This window comes from Chiloscyllium plagiosum, chromosome 3, assembly GCF_004010195.1.
Source record: "Chiloscyllium plagiosum isolate BGI_BamShark_2017 chromosome 3, ASM401019v2, whole genome shotgun sequence".
NCBI lineage: Eukaryota > Metazoa > Chordata > Chondrichthyes > Orectolobiformes > Hemiscylliidae > Chiloscyllium > Chiloscyllium plagiosum.
The window spans coordinates 39,199,517-39,217,724 of NC_057712.1; the positions used below are offsets into that span (position 1 = coordinate 39,199,517).

General features: G+C 39.9%; 1 protein-coding gene across 3 annotated transcripts in view; it reads right to left on the reverse strand.

The window, feature by feature from the left end:
• Positions 1–18,208, reverse strand: part of elp3 (elongator acetyltransferase complex subunit 3) — an 80,742-nt gene that overhangs the window by 24,754 nt on the left and 37,780 nt on the right. For 2 of the 3 annotated variants that reach the window (XM_043680446.1, XM_043680455.1), the window contains exons 11-14: positions 10,369–10,459; positions 9,941–10,006; positions 7,685–7,912; positions 2,085–2,166 (exon numbers count right to left, since the gene is read on the reverse strand). In XM_043680446.1, coding sequence (XP_043536381.1) covers positions 2,085–2,166; positions 7,685–7,912; positions 9,941–10,006; positions 10,369–10,459 — 467 coding nt within the window. The remainder of the gene's footprint in view (positions 1–2,084; positions 2,167–7,684; positions 7,913–9,940; positions 10,007–10,368; positions 10,460–18,208) is intronic. The other variant, XM_043680465.1, reaches the window with a different exon arrangement.

Genomic DNA, 18,208 nt, shown 5'->3' on the forward strand with positions numbered 1-18,208 from the left:
CAGAGGGTTGTGAACCTTTGTAATTTTCTACCACAAAGGGTTGTTGATGCCCAATCTTTGTGTATGTTTATGGGAGAGATTGATAGATTTCTGATTATCAGTAGCCTACAGGGTTATGAGAATGGGTTGGTAAAAGGCATTGATGTGTTTGATCAGTCATGATTGTATTGAATGATGGGCCAAATGGTCTACTTCTGCTCCCATGTTCCAATTGTATGCTTTGAGTGCGCTTGGGAAGGAGAAAGGGAGAACAACACTGAATTTGACAACTGACTACAAAAAACAGGACCAATCCAATGCGGCCAATTACTTCTCTTATCAGTCTATTCTCGGTCATCAAACTGGTGGAAGGGGCTGTTCTTTCAAGTTGCATTGCTTAGCAATAACTTGTTCACTAACACCAAGTTTGGATTCAACCACAGTCACTCAACCATGACTTCAGTACCCAACTCTACCTACATAGATTCTACACCTTCTGACCCTATATTGTGTTTTGCTATCAATTTAATTTCATTTCTTCCTAACAATGCAACCCTGCTCCCTCTGTCCAACTGCCTGCCTTTATGATAGGACATGTACTGCTAGAAATTTAATTCCCAGCCTTGATGTCCTTGATGTCCGTTATTACAAATAAATAAAGATAATATTCTCATATATATGAGCATAAGAAAACTGCTTTTCTTTGCAAATACTTTCTTCACCGGAATGGCACACTGACCTTTGCTATGACTGTGAAATATTAGTTGAATGCAGTGGTAAGCTGGAATCAGCAACAAAAAAAGTGACAAGTTAATCTGATCAGCTGCCCATCTCTCTAGTTACAGCTATAATATCCTTTATTCTATTGTTAATGAGAGTACAATGAGATTGCCATCATCTTTCAATGTTCAGTTTGCTACCAGTCCCCTTAGTCATTTATAATTTATGGAGCAGCAGTTCCTCAATGATAATATCAGCTTTCAGAATGTAATGACAGAACAAATGCCATCAGTGACAATTGTGTCCAATACTCGGCTAATGAACCAGCACACCAGATGGGATTGCTAAATGTTGGAAGCAGTGTTCCCAAACATGCTCAATCCAACTGCTTTCACATGATCAGGATGTTGGACAGTCTAGCAGGACCACTCATTCTAGACTCACACATACTTAGGGCATTCATCCATGTAGAGCATGAAGATTAATTGTTGTGTGCTGCGCTGCAGATGAAACCATGACTAATTTGTGTTGAAACACAGTAATATCTGCTAAAATGTTGTAAAAACATAGCTGGTTATCTAACTATCCCACCGCACAATGTGATTCTAGTCTTATCCTATGTAGTGATGCATTCAGGACCACCAATGATGTATGATAAATACTACATTGCCAGCATTGACCATCTCTCAAGGTCAAATTATAAACAGAACATGAGAAATGGTGAAAAAAAAGTAATGGAAGTATAGATGAAGCATTACCACAGTAATAAAGGGCAAATGATCCATTTTTATAAAGAAAAACCAGATCTTAAGCAGGAGAATTTTGACATCTGGACATTCCCATTAAAATCTACGAAAAACGTCAGAATCAGCTTCTTTACACAATGGGTTGTGGAAATCTGAACATTTTCCTCTGAATGGCTAAGGTTGATGGATTTTTGTTGAATAACTGTATTTAAAGTTAGGGAAGCAAGGTGGACAGATAAAGATGCTATACAGATCAGCCATGATCTAAATCAATGGTGGAACAATTTTGAATCCTATTCCTGTGTTGCCAAGCTGGGAAAGAGTACTCTTATTTACTATTCACTTCCTGTACACCAAATCCCAAATTACCAAAAAACAACTTAAATTTTACATATATTACAAGTAACAATGAGTTATGTTTTGAAGTCTGTTACATTTTGTGCCAAATCCTTACACCTCTACTTTCTGCTGATGCTCATATCCATGCTTCTTCAATGAGAATTATTACAAAGAATTAGCAAAACACACTATACTTAAATGTGTGTGCTGGAAAGAGAGAGAGCAAGCCTTATACTTCAAAACTGTTAGTCATATCAACCACACCAGCCCTTCATTCTATGAACTGTAAGTGAAGGTTACCTGAAATAACAGCTATTTTGGATGATCCGTGTTCTTCTCGAGCAATCCGTTCTGCCTCTTCCATTAAAAGCATTCCAAAACCCTGGAAAACAGAAATTTTAACAAAACTGATCAACTGTACAGATCAGCCATGACTTTACTGAATGGCAAAGCAGACTCAAGGGGTGGAATGTCTACTTCTACCCCTATTTCATATGTACAAAAGTGGCAACTCCAGATAAGCAAGAACTACGATTCAGACGAAGGAACTGAGGGCAGATGACACAAAGTAGGTGGAGGGACTGGTAGTGCTGAAGAAGTGGGTAGGCTGTGGGCGTGATGGGAAAGTGGGCAAAGATGGATTACAGACGGGCTAGAAGTGTGGGCAAAGAAGTGGCAGATGGAATAAAATGTGGGAAAATGTGAAATTATGGACTTTAAAAAATAGTCTACACCTCTGTTCTCCCTATTAAACAGGGAACGGCTTCCGAAATCTGAAGCACAAAAGGACTTGGGAGTCATAGTTCAGGATTTTTTTAAAGTTAAAATGAATGTGCAGTTGGCAGTTCAGAAAGCAAATACAGTATTAGCACTCATTTAAAGAAGGCTAGATTAAAGAGAAGAGATGTACTGCTGAGGCTGTATAAGGCTCTGGTCAGACCCCATTTGAAATATTGTGAGCAGTTTCGGTGCCACCATCCAAGGATGGATGTGCTGGCATTGGAGGGGGTCTACAGGAGGCTTACAAGAATGATTCTGGGGATGAACAGTTTGTCAGATGGGGAGCAGTTGAGGACTCTGTGTCTGTACTTGATGCACTTTTGAGGATGAGGATGAATTTGTTAGTCACTTACAAAATGCTGAGAGGCCTGGATAGAGTGGCTGAGGAGATGATGTTTCCACTGCTAGGAGAGACTAGGACCCGAGAAGTCAGCCTCCGAGTGAAGGGATGACCCTTTAGAACTGAGATGTGGAGGAATTTCTTTAGCCAGAAGATGGTTAACTTGTGGAACATATTGCCTCAGAGCAACTGTAGATGCCAAATCATCAAGTGTAAGAAAGACAGAGATAGATAGGTTCTTGATTTGAAAAACAATGTCCAGTCTCTTTTCTTTCTGGATTTTACCTCACCCTCTGTTTGTTGCCAGATATTTCATTTCCTAAGAGCGTATTCCTCATTGCATTCATTCGTCAAAGCAACAGGATACCTTGTTTTAAATGCTTGATTAATTTTATTTAGGATAAAGGACTCTTCACAATGCAACACAAGATTTCAGTTTCGTCACGCACTAGTCCTTTTAATTACAAATGTAATTTATTGATTATGTAGGGCTATTTGTGTAAATAGACACCCTAAAGCACTTAAATGGAAACATGCAAAGAAACAGATGGAGTACTTTTAAAGTGCAGTCAATAATGTAGTGTACAAAATATGACAGCCTGTACATAAATTGTCTACTGTATTTCCCTCATTTTAACAGTAACTGCTTTTCAGAACTACTCCATTTGCATTATTTTCCCTGTCCATATTCACTTGTGCAATACTGAATTATTTATTTATATTAACAATGATATAAAATGCAAATTATATTAAATAAAATAAAAAGGTTGACACATGGAGACCTGAATGAAAAGGATAACAATGATAACTACTTCGTGTTGAGTTCTGTATTTGAAGAGTGCTTTATCCTAATCAAAAGAAATCCTGCATTTTTGATCATACTTCATTTCTTTTTTCGAAAGGATGCAAGAGGAAATGAGATACACAAAATACTGAATGGCAAAGCATAACTGTTTTAACAAGGCATCAGGATAAAATGGAAAAGAAGAAAATCAGGTGAGTGAGTACTTTCAGAATCATCAACAGTTTTTCGGCAGGGAAGAGGTTGAAGTGAGGACAGTGAACTGATTCAAGTAATATTGAGATGACATATGGGAGACAGAAGGGTTGAGGCCAAATCAAATAATTTTCTGATTGTGTATGTATATCTGAAGCTAGTAGAGAAGAAGGAATAATGAAAACAGGAACAGAAGTTAGGAATTGTGCCCAAGTCTTTGTTGAAGCATGACAATCATCTATTGGAAATTCCTTCTTACTATTGAAATCCTAATTTCAAACAATGGAAATTCACAGTACAGGTTCCAAAGTACTTGAATACAACACATTTAGGCCATACAACATCACATGGCTTAACCTGATTTGAGGGTTAAGAGCAATGCAAAAGTTTTATTTTATTCATATTTTTACAAAGGTCTTCAAAAGAGAAAAATTCAACTTAACTAAACACTGTTGCTATCAACAAATCACAATTGAATACATTTTTCTTTATACATACAGGATTGGTCTTCTTACAAGTGAGCATTAACCACTAGTATTTATCACTGGCTCATTTATTTCTTGTTAAATTTCTCAATAGCAGTAAATACATCCAATGAGGTAAACTCATGAGTGAAATGAAAACGTTCTACATCTCTATATTTCTAGGTAGATTACTTAGCCACATAGAGATGCCATGCAAAAATTAGTTTTGACATTCAGTAACAATGGAGGGAGAAAAAGTTCTTATATATAACAGGTTTGCTTGGACAATGTACAGATGTTAGCTTTAAATCTTTAGGAGTCGGTCAACAACTCAATGGAGTTAACATGCCCTGACTGCCTTACCAAGCAACAATGCCCCCCATCAGCGAGAAATATAATGAAAAAGATATTGAAGCATCTTGCAAACTCGGTGAAGCCCAAGGAGCTTATTGGTTTTACTAGAGTGACATCAATCAAACATATACCCTTCTAAATCTGAACAAATGCTGTGTGATGGGTCCAGTTTGTAATCTATCTGCCCATTGTTTTTTTTTTAAACTGTCAATGTCAAGTGACAGGCCTCAATGTCTGGGCAGTCAAAATAAAGCTCATAACTGTGAGATCGTGGAAGTACTTCATCAGAACCCCAAAGGCAGTTTAAGCTTGTGAAGAGCAAAACTAGGGACCATTAACATAGGACAGTCACCAACAATCCTAAGAGGGAAATGAAGAGAAGCTTCTTCAGAGAAAATGGAATTCACAACCACAAATAGTGGTTGAGACAAACAGAATAAATGCATTCAAGAGAGAGAGAAATATTATATTTGATGAAATGAGACAAAGTAGTGTGGGAGGAGGTCATGTCAGACATAAACAGTCTGAGACAATGAGGCTGAATGGTCAAGTATTGTATTGCAAGTAGCATGCAACTTCAGGATGTTGACACTTTTACAACATGCAAGCAGTGTCACAAAAGGGGTGTTTCAGTACTCTTTTGCGTTATGGCAAATGGGGGGGGTAGCAGGGCTGCATGCAGGGTCCTGCCCACGGCTCATCCGCCCCCGCATGCCTTCTTCCCTTCTTCTTTTATTTATACTCTTTCTCTTTCATTTTTTCCCTTTTGATTTTCTTTTCTTTGGAACCTTTTGCAGCAGGTTAGTCAGCAAAATCAACAAGGAATGGTGGCTTCTCTCAATGATCGGAGGCGATGGTGGCAGCAGCAGCGGGCAGGGACATCCCCCCAGAATTCGGGACTTGCGGCAGCAGTGATGACAAAGCTCCTCCAATGATTGGAGGCGGTAGTGACAGCAGACATTTCAAGATGGTATCGGTGGCAAGGCAACATCTCAGAGGAAGGCGGCCAGAGCAGGACTCCTGGTGAGGTGGCAGCAACATGATAATCGGGACTCCTGGCATCATCAAGGCAGCAGTGGAACCAGGAACCCCTGGTTGTGGGGTGAATGTAGGTTCAGCTTGGGATCCTCATCAGCAGTGGCAAGGTGGGCCCAGCAACAAAGAGCTAGCACCTGCAGAGAATGGCGGCTTCTATGTTGGTGGGTCTGGTGCAGGTGGTGAAATGGTAGAGGAGGGGTGGTGGCACTGATGTCGTTGGTGAGCTGGCTCAAGACTCTCTTTCACTTGATATCTTTTATACTTTTTATTCTTAAATAATTCAAAATGGTACTGGATTGTGGCGACTGTTGAAGCTTTTTGCTGTATTTTACTGTATTATTCATCATAAAATGTAAGTGACAATAAATAAACCATAAAACATGCCTCCACTGATGTGTGATTAATCCTCAGCTAAGACAGTTGGCTGACAATTTCACTTATCATCAGCTAAAAGGAGACTAGAAATTGCAGTTTTTTTTCTTGCACTCATCAGAAAAAGACTAGAAAGAAGAGACGCCATTTTATATGGAATGATGGCCAAAAGCCTTTGTTCGCCAGTCAATGCACATATGGGGATTCCTACAGTCCCCACAAGCTACAAGACCAGTTTTATTAGCAACCTCATGAATACAGCCCCAATCATCTTCCCAATTTGTAAACTTGATGGGAGGTAAGACATAAGAAGACTATTTTGTGTGATCTGATCAAATCATCACTTGCTGTACATTGCAAAAACACAAGAAAGGGCCGTACCCACCACATTTGACTCTGAGCATTACGCATTCTACCTCAGATTACCTGGGAAGGGAAAGGTGTCTCAAAAATGACAACAGGTAAAATTAGCTGCCACATGCTGCTATAATGCAGTAAATCCTTGAGTGTTTTTCTCTACCAGCAGGATGTTGCTATCAAACCATAGAGGTATTTTGCCTACCACACAAATCAGTAATGTGATAGGTGAATTTCAGTACTGGTGTAATGCCTGGTATGTGGGCCGTACATCCCAATAACTGGCAGACTGTGTCAAAAAACCATTGATCATTCATAGCTAGCAGCATGTCACTAGTGCTTATCCAGACCGTGCTTGCAAGCCTCAGAAATGTATGTCCCACCATTAGATGTGATTCTACTCTTGGAAATTATTTCTTAAAAATATCCAGACCATGCTAAGAATTACACCAGAAGTCAGTTTAAAATCATCAGCTGGGCCCACAGTGTGATGCATTTGCACAAGTTCATATTGCTACATGTAGAAGTACTGTTTTATGTAGAGAAAAGAAATTTACATATATTGCACCGTTTTCAAAAAAGGGAATTATGGAGACAGTCAAACTCTGCCATCTTCACGGGGTAACTCCCTGACCAATTAGAATTTACTTGCCCAGGTCTGAGAATTAAGATTAATAGTTAACTGTTCTGCTGCATCTCCATGCCGATGATGACTCAAACAATCAGCATCTCTTCTCATTGTTAAATGGTCTTTCTTTCAAACTTGTTTCTTGTGTCTTAGTTCTGATGAGTGCAAAACCAAAAAGCTTCAACTTTTAGTCATGATTTGGAGATGCCAGTGTTGGACTGGGGTGTACAAAGTTAAAAATCATACAACACCAGGTTATAGTCCAACAGGTGTAATTGGAAGCACTAGCTTTCAGAGCGCCGCTGGTGGTTCCTCCTGATGAAGGAGAGCGGCGCTCCGAAAGCTAGTGTGGTTCCAATTAAACCTGTTGGACTATAACCTGGTGTTGTGTGATTTTCAACTTTTAGTCTACTTTTAGCAATGTTTGAAATTTCCAAAGTTCAGATGTGGGTCAACAAATGGAGATTAAAATAAATGATCATTTGCAGAAATAAGAATTTTTACAAATCTTTATGTTGGTTTCAATGATTGTTCCTGTGGAAATAAATTGCCCAAATGCTTTATCCTTACCTGATGTTGGAATTTGGATGGATCCCTCGCGCTGACAGGCACTACACTGCCATATACATGGAGTTCTCGCACAATAGACACTCCTCCCTTCAGCTCTGTTCTAAACGTTTCCTCAGAGCATTTCCGCAGGCGAAGTAGTCCGATTAGAATGTCCTGTTCGGGATCTTCATAGGACAAGAATGTTTCCCAGCCACCACTTGCAACATAATCTCTTCTCACCAATTCTACCTGAAGGAAATTAACCAAGATTCTTGTGCTACAGAGGAAAGATTATTTAATTAACTACTCACTTAGACTCTCCCATTACATGGGCAGATTATTAACATAACTACCCATTCAGACCCTTTAACGGCAGGCAGCAGGCTATTAAAGTAACTACTCATACAGACACTGCCATTTCAGGGAGCAGACTATCAAATTAAGCACAAACTCAGACACTTTTATTGCAGGGGATAGGCCTTTAAATTTTTTTTCTCCAAAGTGGCATGCAAACAGAGCTTATAAAATACAGCACAGGAACAGGCAATCTGGCCTAACCAGTTCACTGGTTGTTATCCTCATTGACAGCAGCAGCCATAATCCTATATGCCTATTCTGTTTCATTTGCATTCATTCTTCATTGCATTCGCAATACATCTCAACTATTCGTAAATGCCAACATGGTCTTTGTTTGAATCACTACCACCATAAATGTATTTCAGAGTCACACAACCCTTGAGATAAGAAAAGTCAAATTCAAACCTTCAAGCAAAATGTCCTGACCACTTGTAACGTTAAAATCCTCAACCAAATTACCCCTTAATGCTCCCTGACATCTTCCCTGAGTGACCTGGTTCTCAATTAAGATTGTACCCATTTGTTCTGGATTCTGAACCGAAGGAAAGAGTTTTTTTCTCCATCTACTGTACAACATTCTTTTTCATTTTAAACACTGACATAAGACCACCCTTTGACCTCATCCAAACTCAACCCCATTTATGGTGAAAATGTCTTTATTTATTCAAGTTCACTTGAAATCTGCAAGGGATCAAGCCAGTTTGGTGCAACAATATCTGCTATCAGGATCACAGGTAGGTTTTTCAGACGCAGAAGATTCAATGATTGTGACCTCTTGGATGTTATGCACACTCAACCCTGTTAAGAAACAATTTTGTTTTATTTTGTCTCGCATTTATCTCTGAGCTGCAGCTCAACATACTTTACCCTCCTGAGAACTGATAATCAAAAGTTAGTAAGGAAGTAAATGATGTGGAGTAGAATCTCAGCTACCATCCCCCTCAGCACTTCACTTAAGTGTACAATGCTTATTTACCATCCAAATTACTTCTGTCACTCAAGAAACACACAGATTATAATCTGATAACCCAGGAGTAATGATGCTGATAAGAATATAAATGCACCAGGGAACACATAGAAGGAGGAAGGTGTAAACTTTCTTATAAGGCTTTGAGAGTTGCTGCAAATAGGGAATGGTGCAGCTTCCTATAATTTAAGAACTACTTCCACTTTATAGCGTGCAGTTCATTCACTGACCATTTCACAAACGATGAACTGATAGCAGTTGCCTGACTCACACTGAATGGGATCAAATACTGTGGAAGTAGCAGTTGACAGGATGTGCGATCCCCAGCATATTAGTAATCAAAATGCAAGGGAGAGGGTGGTTCGCGTGTGGAGTGAACTTCCTGAGAAAGTGGGGGATGTGGGTACAATTGCAATGTTTAAAAGATATTTGGATAAGTATATCAATAGAAAACGTTTGCAGGGAAATCGGTCAGGATCAGGTGGGACTAGTTTAGTTTGGGAACATGGTCAATATGGACTAGTTGGATCAAAGGGTTGGTTTCCATGCTGACTCTGTGAATCCATAGAGGTGCCACATCTGAGCCTCTAACCATCCTCACCATGTGCCATTTGAACACAGTCCCAGTGATTCTTCACAAAGCCAACAAAACCAGAGCACCATTCATTACCAACCAATTCTGTAAAACCGTCATGACAATCTAAAAGATGCTGTCATGTGGAAGAAGAGATTGTAAGTTTCTAGAAGAACTAAATGGACGCAAGGACCTTCACCCACACATTTTTTATGCCATGAAATATTTAAAGCTAGGTTTCAGAAACGAAAGGCTCATTTTTAAAGTCTGGAATATATGGGCATTGTAAAGTGTGGCACTCTGACCACCATCTTCTGACCCCCCCCCAAAAAAGTACTAAGCATGTACTCATTACACTCATTACAAGGGCTGCACTTACCTGATATGGTCGCACTTTGTGATGAATTTCCTGGATTCCAACCTCTCTCGTTCGCACATCGCGACACTGAGGATAATACACGACAAAATGTCAAATCTCTAAGGCTCAATTATGAAGAATCGCTTCATAATTAAATGTTTCTTCCACAGTCTCAGTGAGATATAATACAAACATGCAGCATCACTGCCTGGATATAATTGCACTGTATAACTGTTTAGATGGAGGCAGCACAAGCTGAATTTTTTAAAAATAAAGATTGTTAAGAACTCAAACTTATTGGATAAGTATCATAGATTAAAAGATTTATTTACTGGATTGTGATACTTTATTGTGTTAATCACATGATATGTCTATTGTAACACATTTGATCAGGCAGAATGAAATGATTTTTTTTAGAACAATGTGTATATTTTCTTTTGACACTTTACCTCAGTTCCCCAATCTTTCATCCTGGCTAAGGCTAGTTCTCTTAGGTTCCCATGCTCCACTCCAGAGCTGACCAGGGGCATTGGGATGTCTCTGCATTAAAAGAAATACAAACTAATCGTCAGATTTCACTAAATAGCAGAAGCAGATACGTTCATCAGAGTCGAGAGTGTGGTGCTGGAAAAGCACAGCAGGTCAGGCAGCATCAGGAGAATCGATGTTTTGGGCAAGAGCCCTTCATCAGGAATGTCGACTCTCCTGCTCCTCGGATGCTGCCTGACCTGATGTGCTTTTCCAGCACCACACTCTCGACTCTAATCTCCAGCATTTGCAGTCCTCACATTCTTCTTCATCAGACTAGCTGTTCTTCGAAAACTATCTTTTTTTAAAGGTCCCTTCCAGTATTCACTTGTTAGGCACACAGATGGCTTAGGCATCAAATTATGGAAACAGGTTGAAATCAATGACTAGGGAGGATGGAGCAATGGACAATTGCAAGAATAGCAGCAAAGCAAAGGAAGCTTCAGTGGCGACACAAGGGGGTTAAATATAGCTTAAAAGTAGAGAAAAGCTAAGCGATACAAATAAAATCATAACAAATCGAGAATATGCGTTCACAAGATCCACTTCCATGGTCAAAAGTCAAACAAATAAAAGCCTAACCTGCTTAGTAATTCTCGATAGGTCAACCCCTTCATTCCAGAAATCACTGTAGTGAATCTGTTTTAAACTGCCGCCAAAGCAAGTATATTCTTTCTTATATATGGGGACCAAAACTGTACACAGTACTTAAGATGTGGCCTCAATAACACCCTAAGACAGATGTAACAACACATTCTTATTTTCAAACTCCAATCTATGAGCAATAAAGGCCAAAATTCCATTTGCCTCCTTCACTAGATGCTGAACCTATGTGCTAACCTTTTGTTTCATGCACAAAAATGCCCAGATCCTGCTGTACTGCACTTTTTTGGAGTCTCTCCTTTTGAGCAATAGTCTGCCTTTTGATTCTTCCGAACAAAGCATGACCTTTTACTTTTCAACATTAAAAGCCATTTTTGCCCACTTCAACCTATCTATATTCTCTTATATCCTCATCGCAAAATGCCTTCCCAACTATTTTTGCATTGTCAACAAATTTGGCTGGATTACACTCTGCCCCCCACATCCAAGTTATGAATATGTGTAGTAAATCATTGGGCCCGAGAACCAAACTTTGTAACAGTCTACTAGTTACGCCTTTCCACCCTGAAAAGACCTATTAATTGTGAGTTTGTTCTGTGTGGCAATCAGTTCAAAATCCATGCTAATGCATTAGCCCCGTCATAATGTGAGCTCCTAACTTCTGCAATAATGCTTTTGTGTGGCACCTTATCAAATGCTTTCTGGAAATGCAAATACTACATCTTCTATTTCCCCTTTATCAAGGTCTAGCTCGAGATTCAAGCTCAGATCTAGATAGGATCAAAAAGCTATGCATCATGAAAGTAACTAGTTTGCAAAGATCAGAACACACAGAAAATTGTGTGTGTTGTTTTTTGAATGTTTGAGGCAAGTTGCAGTGTGAGAAAAGCAGTAGGTGTAGAAATGTGGGGTGCAGATCAAGTAATGATATTGCATCAAATGAAAATTAACCAAAATCTGACCAAACTGGATAAGCTCATATAAAAAAGGGACAATCAGCTATTCATGATAAAAAAATTCAAAATCTTGTATGGTTACATAGCACCAAGGTCAAATGGAATACTGTTTTTAACTAAGGACATAGCCCAGTTTTTGAGAGAGGAGCGATCAGAATTACTTGGGCTATGGTGGAGTGGTCTAAGAGGCTGGGTTCAGGTTGTAGCCTCCTCAGAGGCATGGGTTCGACTCCCACTGCTGCCTAATGTTTTCGACAGTATTCACTACAGAAAACAACAATGCTGTCGAGGAGAATACTGAGATACAGGCTACTAGACTAGGTGGGATTGAGGTTCACAAGGAAGAGGTATCAGAAATCTTGCAGAGTGTGAAAATAGATAAGTCCCCTGGGCCGGATGGGATTTATCCTAGGATCCTCTGGGAAGCCAGGGAGGAGGTTGCCAAGCCTTTGGCATTGATCTTTAAATCGTCATTGTCTACAGGAATAGCGCTAGAAGACTGGAGGATAGCAAATGTGGTTCCCCTGTTCAAGAAGGGGAGTAGAGACAACCCTGGTAATTATAGACCAGTGAGCCTTACTTCAGTTGTTGGTAAAGTGTCAGAAAAGGTTATAAGAGATAGGATTTATAATCATCTAGAAAAGAATAATTTGATTAGAGGTAGTCAGCATAGTTTTGTGAAGGGTAGGTCGTGTCTCACAAATCTTATTGAGTTCTTTGAGAAGGTGACCAAACAGGTAGATGTGGTGTATATGAATTTGAGCAAGGCGTTCGATAAGGTTCCCCACAGTACGCTATTGTACAAAATGAGGAGATATAGCAGTTTGGATGAGTAATTGGCTAGCTGAAAGAAGACAGAGGGTGGTGGTTAATGGGAAATATTCATCCTGGAGTCCAGTTACTAGTGGTGTACCACAAGGGTCGCTGTTGGGTCTACTGCTGTTTGTCATTTTTATAAACGACCTGGATGAGTGTGTAGAAAGGTGGGTTAGTAAATCTGCACATGACACTAAAGTCGGTGGAGGTGTGGATAGTGAGAAAGGATATTGTAGGTTACAGAGAGACATAGATAAGTTGCAGAGCTGAGCTAAGAGATGGCAAATGGAGTTTAATGCGGACAAGTATGAGGTGATTCACTTTGGTCGGAGTAACCAGAATGCAAAGTACTGGGCTAATGGTAAGATTCTTCCCAATGTGGAAGCTTTGGAAAGGGTGCAGACGAGATTTACGAGGATGTTGCCTGGTATGGAGGGAAGGTCTTACGAGGAAAGGCTGAGGGACTTGAGGCTGTTTTCGTTATAGAGAAGACGGTTGAGATGTGACTTAATAGAGACATATAAGATAATCAGAGGGTTAGATAGGGTGGACAGGGAAAGCCTTTTTCCAAGTATGGTGATGGCGAGCACGAGGGGGCATAGCTTTAAATTGAGGGGTGATAGATATAGGACAGATGTCAGAGATAGTTTCTTTACTCAGAGAGTAGTAAGGGTATGGAATGCCTTGCCTACAACGGTGGTAGATTTGCCAACTTTAAGTACATTTAAATCGTCATTGGACAAGCATATGGACGTACATGGAATAGTGTAGGTTAGATGGGCTTCAGATTGGTATGACAGGTCGGCGCAACATCGAGGGTCGAAGGGCCTGTCCTGTGCTGTAATGCTCTATGTTAATGCTCCTGTTTTATGGGTGGCACGGTGGCTCAGTGGTTAGCACTGCAGCCTCACAGCGCCAGGGACCCGGCTTCGATTCCTGCCTTGGGTGACTGTCTGTGTGGAGTTTGCACATTTTCCCTGTGTCTGTGTGAGTTTCCTCCGGGTATTCCGGTTTCCTTCCACAATCACAAAGGTCAGGTGGATTGGCCATGTTAAATTGCCAATAGTGTTAGGTGCATTAGTCAGAGGGAAATGGGTTACTCTTCGGAGGGTCGGTGAGGACTTGTTGGGCCGATGGGCCTGTTTCCACACTGTAGGGAGTCTAAAAAAAAATTATAAGCAGATTTGATCTCCAAGCATGGCACACAGTTAATGACAGCAGCCATAGCAGAAGGCTATTCTGAACCTTCAGCATGGTTTCTTGTGTTTACATTATTTATTTCTTTGCAGTGGAATTATTTTAGGCAGGGACTAGATGGGATATAATATTCCATTTCACACCAAGCGGCTGATGAGACTCTGCAAATGAACAAAGAAGGCTATTTCAATAAGGCAGCAAACTAACTGGCTCCCACCTACACTGTTGGAGGTTTCATCTTTGTGGTGAGGACCCAAGCCTTTCAGGGACATAGGCAAAATCAAAATAGTATTATTTTAAAAGACAGAAGAGCTTTCTTATGAGTCCTAGGAAATGTTAATTTCCTAATCATTATTAAAGCCATTTACTAGGTCTTTAACATGTTACCATTTCATACTGCTATGTTGAGATCGCTCTGTGCAAAAACTGGTTGCCACATTTTCCTATAAGGCTGATTGCACTTCCAATGTCCTTCACTGACTTGAACGTACTTTGGGATGTCCTATGGTTGTAAAAAGAGTGTGTTAAAACAAGTCTGATTTCTATCAAAATTGGGGCGATGCAGGGAAAAGGCATACAATTCACCCAGTAAATTACAGAACTGAGTTAAGAATAAAAAATGCAGATACGGACTGACCTTTTTTCAAATTTGGAAAGGCATACACAAAAGGTGATCCTGAAGAGACACATAAAAAAGCTAGGCAAGAGGCACAGGTTCAAACTAGTAAAACATGGTAGTAATAGCAGGAAATTCTCTTCACAAAGGGTTATAAAGACATGGATAGAGTGGTGGAGGCAGCAAACCTGTAATTTAGGAGATAGTTGGATGATGTATTGAGGCTAAAAGGAAGGGTATGGACTAACTAGACAGATGAGCCACAAATACTAAAAGGACTCTCCTCTCGAGAACACTGCAGGAGAAATAGAATTGCTCCAGGAATCAATATGAAAACAGTGATCTAATCCCAGTCCCCACATTACCAATTTATAATCCAGATCATTAAACTGGAGCAAAGACAAAGAAGGGCAACTCTCTCTGGGAGGGAATATTCAAACTAGGAAATGTGAGATCGTTCAGTAACACGTACATTATATATTGTATATATGGCAGTGTTCCCATTATTTATGAGAGAGGAGAGAGAACTTGCAGTATTTTCCATCTCCTTTAAATTTCCTTTCTAAATTACTGTTCATTTCAGCTCCTTTGTTTTCCACTTCTTCAATTATCACAACACCTCAGCACTTTGGATATGACTTGTTTGAATTTCACGTCAGTTCATCATGTTGAGCAGTTTGATCCAATTTGCTCCCCCCAATTTAAAGTTTTCTGAGCTGCAAATTTGAAATAATGACCCTTCGTAAAGCAGCTCTTTTATCACACACATATGCGTGGAAATAAAAGAGAACTGGTGACCCATGTGCCAGTTAAGAGATAGTCAAAATTCACTGATCACAGCAGACAAATTAACTCATAACTTTCAAACATAGACAGCAGGGAGAAAGGATGGAAATCACAAGTGAGTCAATAATTTAAGAATTCTGCTGATACAAGTGACGTGGGCATATCATTCTTCACTCAGTCCATTTTACTGCACCAGCGTAGATTCGAAGTGTCATTTACTTTTTAAGAGGCTAATTTTAAGTCAGATTTAAAAGATTTTCAAGCCATACAATGCAATACAGAGCACAATCATCATTCTTCAATAGATTGCTTTATGGGCAGAAAATTCATTTATCGATCCCCAACGAACAAAATACCAAGCTAGCCTCAAAACTCCTGTGGCAACATTTTTCAGTATGAAGTATAATAGCAGTGGGCTTCTACTTCACTATGTCATGTGGAAATTGGATTTTTACTCTTAGATACATTATAATACTGAAGATATTAGAACTCAAGTTATGTAGGTGGAGCAGGTAGTTATAAAAGGAAATCGATTAACTGAGTGAGCAAAACTATGACAATTGACGTAAGAAGGTGGGAAGATAAATTGGAATGCTTTCTTATTGGAGAGACTGCAGGAATTGTGGAGGATTAAAGGGAATTTTGTGCTCAGTTACACAAATAATTAAAGGTTAGAAAGTAGACAAAAAAAAGCTAGGTTTCATCACAGAAGTCAGAATAAAAAAAGGAAAGTTTTTCAAAGTCTTGGTCACAATATTGCTTTGGTACCGGAAACCAGGAAGGATCTACTGGCCTGGGAGGGAAAATAATGCATGTTTATCAGAATTGTAATCAGTAATAAAATGTTAAAATACAGCAGCAGGTTGCATGAGAGTACAAATGGGTGAACACCAAAAACTCTTTATTCCTGTCTCGTGCAAAACTGCAAAAAGAACAGTAGCCTAACCATGGTTTCTGAGGGAAGTTAGAGATAGTATTAAATATGAAAAACAAATTGGCAAGATAAAAATAGACTTGAGGATTGGGCATAGTTTAGAAGTCAGCAAAGGAGGACCAATGGATTGATCAAGAAGGGGAATAAGCTTGCAGGGAACAAAGGAACACACCGTGAAAGTTTCTAAAAATATATCAAGAGAAAAAGATTGGGTGAAAACAGATCATGTCAGAAGCGGTGGAATTTATAATGACTGACAACGAAATAGCTGACAAACTAAACTCACACTTGACTTCACAAAGGAGGACATGAATAATGTACCAGAAGTGTTGGGCAGCAGAGTTTAGTGAGAGGGAGAAACTGAAGCAATCTGTGTTAGCAGAAATAATATTGGAGAAATTGATGGGATTGGCATCTGATAAATTCCCCAGGGCCTGATCATCCTAAGAAAGTGACCCTAAAAATAGTAAATGCATTGTGGGTCACCTACCTGAAACAGTTCCTACAGCTTGGAGGGTAGCTCAGTTAACCCCACTACTGAAAAAAGGAAGATAGAGAGTAAATGGGAAATTGTAGACATATGAACTAAGAAATAGGAGCAGGAGTAGGCCGTTCTGGCCCTTCGAGCCTGCTCCACCATTCAATAAGACCATGGCTGATCTTTTTGTGGACTCAGGTCTACCTACCCGTGTTCTCACTGTATCCCTTAATTCCTTTATTATTCCTTAAAAACATTCACTGAAGCAGCGTCAACGACTTCCCTGGGCAAGTAATTCCATAGATTAACAATCTCCTGGGTGAAGAAGTTCCTTCTCAATTCAGTCCTAAACTTGCTCCCTCTAATCTTGAGGCTATGCCCTCCTGTTCTAGCTTCACCTGCCAGTGGAAACATCCTCTCTACATCTATCTTATCCATTCCCTTCATAATTTTACATGTTTCTATAAGATCCCCATTCATTCTTCTGAATTCCAATGAATATAATCTCAATCTATTCAGACTCTCCTCATAAGCCAACCCCCTCAACTCCGGAATCAACCTAGTGAACCTCCTCTGCACCCCCTCCAGTGCCTGTACATTCTTTCTCAAGTAAGGAGACCACAACTGCGCACAGTACTCCAGGTGTGGCCTCACCAGCACCTTGTACAGCTGCAACATTACCTCTCTGTTTTTAAACCCAATCCCTTCAACAATGAAGGACAAAATTCCATTTGCCTTCCTAATTACTTGTTGTACCTGCAGATCTACCTCTGCGATTCATGCACAAGGACACCCAGGTCCCTCTGCATGGTAGCATGTTGCAACTTCTACCATTCTTCAACAATGAAGGACAAAATTCCATTTGCCTTCCTAATTACTTGTTGTACCTGCAGATCTACCTCTGCACAAGGACACCCAGGTCCCTCTGCATGGTAGCATGTTGCAACTTCTACCATTCAAGTAATAATCTTTTTTACTGTTACTCCTACCAAAATGGATGACTTCACATTTATTAACATTGTATCCCATCCCACAGACCTTTGTCCATTCAAAGTATCCATGTTCCTCTGCAAAGTTCAGTCCTCTGCACACTTTGCTCTTCCACTCATCTTAGTGTCAGCTGCAAACTTTGACAGCCTACACGTGGTCCCCAACTCCAAATCATTTATATAAATCGTAAATAATTGCGGGCCCAACACCGATACGTGAGGTACACCACTAGTTAGAGTGCCGGCCAGAACGGCACTCATTTATCCCCACTCTTTGCTTTCTGTTAGTCAACCAATCCTCTATCCATGCTAATACTTTACCCGTAATGCCATGCATCCTTATCTTATGCAACAGCCTCTTGTGCAGCACCTTGTCGAAGGCTTTT